The sequence below is a fragment of the Photinus pyralis genome, unplaced genomic scaffold, assembly GCF_008802855.1.
Source record: "Photinus pyralis isolate 1611_PpyrPB1 unplaced genomic scaffold, Ppyr1.3 Ppyr1.4_LG9, whole genome shotgun sequence".
NCBI classification, from domain to species: Eukaryota; Metazoa; Arthropoda; class Insecta; order Coleoptera; family Lampyridae; genus Photinus; species Photinus pyralis.
Window position 1 is genome coordinate 20,880,462 of NW_022170878.1, and position 6,093 is coordinate 20,886,554.

Here is a 6,093-nt window from a genome sequence, read left to right on the forward strand (position 1 = left end):
ACAAGGGCGCCGCCAGAAAATGTTATCAGGGGGGGCAAGTACGATCGGTTCATGCTAGGATGCCTACCCCAAAATCTCTTTCGCCATATTCGCTCACTTGTAGTTGTACTTACTATGTATACGTAAAATCATTAATCATTTCATTGGCATAGTATCAGATAAACATATTAGGGTATTCAAAAAATTCATTGTCGTGACTATAGCCATAGATAAAATTGTCTGTATTTTTTCTGTGCATATATAGCTAATCGCTGTGAACTATTTATTTAAATATAACACTTACTAGCTACTAGGTTAGTACTTTATTAATATTACATTCGTTTATTTAAACAAAAACTGCATTCTCCGTTGCTCCATTGCAAACAAGTCAATGGATTTTTCTATAAATGCATCTTTTGATTGTTGGATCAAATCCTTATGCACCGACATCAAGCATAGTCCACTTAATCGGGAATTCGCCATTGAGCTTCGTATCCAAGTTTTTACTTGTTTCAAAGTACTGAAACAAGTAAATAACTCAGTAAAATAGATGCACCAAAATCATTATTAAGTACATTCAAACATAGAGAAGAACAAATAGAAAATATATTTGGGTACCTACCTAAAAGATCTTTCGATCGTGCACGTTGTTGGAGGCAGGGTAATTGCTATTTGAATTGCCTTGCTCACATTTGGTAAGAAGAATGCATGATTGTGATCCAGTAGCTCTACCAAGCAGATCTTGTTTACACTTTCGGCACTGGCATTATCTGCTATTAGATTAACTTATGCACAGACACAAATTACAGGACTTTCGACTTTACATATTTAGAACAACCTGAAATAAGTACCTCAACTCGTCGAACAACATTAAACAAAAGATGTAACTTTCTCTTAACTACCTGGGGTGGAGATTACCAATATTATCCCGGTTCGGTTATACTTATTTATAGAACTGAAATATGCAAGGCAAGGCGAAAACGCTCCGCTCGACCTCGACAGTCGACGCTCGTATTGTTTACTAATCGTTTTGTTTAGCAAACGTACAGTTACTGAGTTACTTACACCTACACATTACAGTGTGGTATCAGGTATCTGCTGAAAGACGTTTTTCGTCATTTAAATGACTGAAAACCTACATAAGGAATAAAATGTAAGACCGTTTATCTGGTCTTGCATTATTAAATGTGCATTTTATAAAACGTACGTTTTCCCAGGGGGGGCGACGGCACCTCCTGGCCCCTCTCTGGCGGCGCCCTATAAAGCTGAACGAAATTCACATCCAACGTTACTTTTGCACATCAAAAACACAAATGGTGAAAGCGTCTCTTCATGCGTTGTTCGATTGACATTTAGCTTCGTTGTAGAACACTACCCATCAGTGTGGCACTTTTAGTGCAGAGGGCGCAAGCATTAATAAGTTTACATAGATATATAAATACATAGATACAGCCATACCCCAACATAGTTCAAAAGGACGTACCATCTATTACCATCACTTTCGGCACATTAATTACGTATAGCGCTATCCTTTATAGAGGTACCCTGAGCATGGAAGGCAAGATTCGCATTATTTATTATAACTGTCAATCAAATTGTTAGCACAAATCACACAGAAAATTATCAAATTTGAGACTTTACAACATAAATAAACCGCCTTTTTATTTATTTAAATTACATAGCAGCAAAGAAATGTTACATTTAAAATGGAAGATGTTATTTAGAAAGCTGGCAAATGAAGAATTTGAAAAAATTACAGCTGACAACTGGAAGAAAGTGTGTGAACATGTGGAAAGTGATTAATTTAAAAGAGAAGTTATATTGGTTGATGTTTCTGAAGTTGACAGTGATGATTCGGATTTGTCAATTTCATCTGATGATGATTCGGATTGTGAACTTTTACAAACGTAATGAATGTTGACTAAATGATTATTATCACCAATTGGATATCATTGTTAAGATGTTGTATTTATTTTAAATAAATGTACACAGCGTGTAGCTTACTTACTACAATTAGCACTATAATTTCAAAAAGAAACCCCACCGATTGTACAACATATGCCGAAAGGGAGGCAAGACGCGTAGCGACCAAAATTTGATATTGCACGCACACACAGTCTATAAATCTCGTTTTCCTAAGAATATTGCACGGATCCTTCTTTGTGATCATATGATACAAACGCACTGCATCAACATCATATAGGCCAAAATGATAATTGGAAACGAATTCACTTCCTGTCGCAACTTAATCTCCGTTACCAATACGCCTAAAACCATGCAATTAAAATTAAAATGTTGAACATAAACTTTACTTACGGTTTTTTTGGTATTCTGTAAGCCAGCAATGAATTCACTGCAGCACATCATGCCAAACAAGGTAAACATAGTCCCAAATTTGAATGGCGTAGCTCTATCTAATAAAACTATTTCAGGAATAACAATTATGGACGCGTCTATCATTATGGCAAGCACTAATGTTATTCGTATTCCATTGATAACGCAATAATTACATAATATTTAGTGAATAAACCGGCCATTTAGTTAGATTTGATTTCGCGCGATCGTGAAATGTGTCAACTGTCACATGACTTATGGGACGCGCTAAGTTTGTTTTAAGCGTCCGATTCGCGTACGACATAGAAGTTAATGCAATAAAAAGAGATAGAACATGTTTCTTCTTGGTTAGAAAGTAATGGAGAGATGTACAAATTTCTTTGATATGTTTTTTAAAAACCGAGGTACGTTTGTTAAGGATGGCTGTATCTAGGTATTTATATATCTATGTAAGTTTATTAGAAATTAATTTTAAGTGGCCACTGTTCGTGCTATGGCCACTGTTGGCGGACGTCCCCTACATCTTAAGTTTCTTTTGTGAATGATTTTTATCTCGATTTTTATTTATAGATAACGTGGACCGTTATTCGAAAAAACGATGATGAACTTGACGCAATTCCTAAGAATTGGATTACGTTCCCTAACATAGCAGTTTATCCAGACAAGGGAACAGCAACAGTTACCAAAATGGCAAAGAATGGGACACCTCCAGAAAGTGATTGGTTACAAGTGCCAATCACTGTCGTAAAAGAAAATTATGGTAAATTTATGAATAAACCCTCAAAGAAACCATGGTTTCAGGAACTGAAAACAAATGTTCGTTATCCATCCACATAAGTATAGTTTTTTTTTCTTTGAAATGCCGATGTTAGGTTTTATTTCTAGTAATGGCATTTTATTTTTCAGCAAGTTTCGATCGCTGCATGAAAGATGCGATTCGGTTTGACAGGGGGGGGGGGCGGTCTATTAGCGCGTCCGAAACTGAGGAGAGGGGTGCTGGACGAAGAATCTCCCGTGTTCGCAAACGTTCGCCGTCCATTGAGAGTGATTCAACGGAAGAATATCCAGAACCCCCTCGTAAGAAAACGCCCAGAACATCACCACGGTACAAAAAAAATTTGTCATTTTCAAGTACTGAGACATCTCATCCCGTGATCAATTATCCGGCTACTTCAGAAATTCGACAACCTTCTCCATCAGGGAATGCAAAAGTCACTCAAGTACGAGTATTATGTGAAATCTCAAAAAAAAAGCATTTTTGCTCGTTGCAAAACCCAGTGACATTGGAGTCATTGGCGCGTGGCCTTTGCGAGCTTTCAAGTAAACAAAACAACTTCATTAATATAATACACTGATTTTTCTTTTTTTAGAGAGTGTACATGGCTTGCAGAGTAAGGTTAGAGATTTAAGGCAGGAGATAATGAGCAAAAGGTCGGAGGCATCATCAGTACCAGATATACAGGGTGATTCCTATAGTACCTGCCACCGTTTGGGAGCGTGTAGGTGGTGCGTAGGGGAGTATTTTGATATAGGACACTTGGGGTCGGAAATCTAAAATAAGAGTGCCAGAGCCAAATTTACCTTCTGGAATTTCGCGCCTGTAGGTAGGCAACCCAACCGGCCGGCGGTGCACACGGAGCGATCTCAGGCGGCGATGTGTGGCTGACACTTGATCAGAATTTTGTTTAAACCCACGAAATCCCGTCTGCAACGACGCGTATCAAGTGAATAAACACTATGGCAATAGTATAATAATAGTTGGCTAGATGTAGGAAGGCATTGAGAACAACGGTGGCCACGTTGAACACTTGTAAACGTTATTGCTTTTGACTGTCGTTTTCCCTCCTTCCCTCCCATGTCGCTTCCTCGCGCTAACTCGCTCTGCATCGCTCCGCGCGAAACGTCGGTCGGTTGGGTTGCCTACATACAGGCGTGAAATTCCAGAAGATAAATTTGGTTCTGGCGCCCTTATTTTAGATTTCCGACCCCAAGTGTCCTATATCAAAATACTCCCCTAGGCACCCCCTTATACGCTCCCAAACGGTGGCAGGTACTATAGGAATCACCCTGTATATTTCTGCTTTCTCATCAACCCTACCGCATAGAAGGATGTAATTTATCTAGGTGTTTCTACACGCATTCAGATTTTGTAAAAATGTTTCTAAAATTCCCACTCCAAGATAGTGCACCACTAAACAGTGCGAATAAATCCTGATCTTCACAATGTTTGATATCCGAGTGTGACAATATGGCAAAAAAGAAATCGTTTGATTTCAAATTATTTCCTTTTTATTAAGCCCTGTTGCACCATCCTGACTTACTACAGTTTAAGACATAGCTTAAGCACTATTGCACTAGTCACAAACATTTGCCTAGCCCGCCTTAAATGTAAGACGCTTTACTGTCACAATCGATGCCATAGTAGATATTTGTAGTAATTAATACCAATGCAGTTAATCCACTTAAATCATTGTTTATAATGACCACTGGTCAACCTACAATCTATAATTCGTAATGGAACACCCTGTATTTTATTTCAATTTTTAATAGAACATTTTTTATCAACACAAAAATGAGATTCAATATTGTTTATCTCCAGGATAACAACGATGCATTGCCAAATCAAATGTACTTTTTGAGGCAATTAATACTGAGATCTATCTATAGACTTGTTGCGGAGCTCTCTCCTTTTTCGAATGGATATTCACAATTCCACCTTGGTATTTTACAATTTACAACAACATCTGTTTACCAAATTTCATGTTCAGTTCAGTTTACTTGGTTCCCACATTTGCCCATCTCTGTACATATTATAATTCTTCGAAGTGTACATTAGAAAGAAGACTCATGTAGCTAGACAGGCCATTAGTAATATCCTCCACCACCCAATTTTTCTGTTTTATTATTTCTAAATGGGCGAAAGCTTATGAGAAAGCATAGAGGTACATGTACGTTGAGCTTTTGACTTTTCTTGCCAAATGACAGAAATACATACCTATTAATTTAAAAATTTTACGCCATTTTTTAAGACGTAGGAAAAAATGATACTCCTTTTTCGCTAGCTTACATATCCTTCATTTATAGCACCTCTACCTTCTGCTCATGATAACTTCACTGACAAAACCAATAATTTCTTATATTCGAAACATTATTATTATTATTGTAGTATTTTTGTAAATTTAAGTAGAGTGTCATTTGTCAGTCCACTGAGCAAAACCAAAAGTTCCCCAGAGAAGCCTTACAACAAATGGTTGGTTGTTTTAAAAAAGACAATTATAAGGAGTATGTTTTCTCACGTTTCAAAAAACTGTTCATTGCCACACATAAATATAAAACCTACGGCGTCCTATTTAAAAGGACAAATTGTGAGTCAACTTCAGTCCCAAGTCCTATAAAAGTAAAAATATTTTAGCTGAAATCATTTGAATAACGCATACGTATAAATTTTCAGAAATTTATTCGCATTAGTTTTCCGCAAAGTAATTAACCCATTTTGTCATTAAAACACCCTGTATAGTGGATCAGTAGTCTTCCTCATGTTCACAATTTTATTTGTTGCATTTTATTGTTCTTGCGAGTTGTGTACATCACTATTGCCCTTTGTTTATTGGGCTTTATCGGATTTACAGAGTGATTAGTTTAGTGGTAATCAGTGAGACCATGTACTTGTACATTTCTCAAGAACATAGCATAATTTTTCAGTTATATATTATTGCAAGTATTTGTTCACTAACGTTCATCTATCAATTGAGTGCAATTTTAATTACATTAGTTGTGATG

The 6,093-nt window shown here is 36.9% G+C and overlaps 1 protein-coding gene across 1 annotated transcript; it reads left to right on the forward strand.

Annotated features, from left to right (window-relative positions):
* Nucleotides 1–2,823: 2,823 nt before the first annotated feature.
* Nucleotides 2,824–4,917, forward strand: LOC116180064. The gene is made up of 4 exons (XM_031499893.1): nucleotides 2,824–3,073; nucleotides 3,220–3,633; nucleotides 3,684–3,788; nucleotides 4,913–4,917. Exons 1-4 carry the CDS (start codon nucleotides 3,001–3,003, stop codon nucleotides 4,915–4,917), a joined length of 597 nt encoding a protein of 198 aa, XP_031355753.1. The 5' UTR covers nucleotides 2,824–3,000.
* The last annotated feature ends 1,176 nt before the right edge of the window (nucleotides 4,918–6,093 follow it).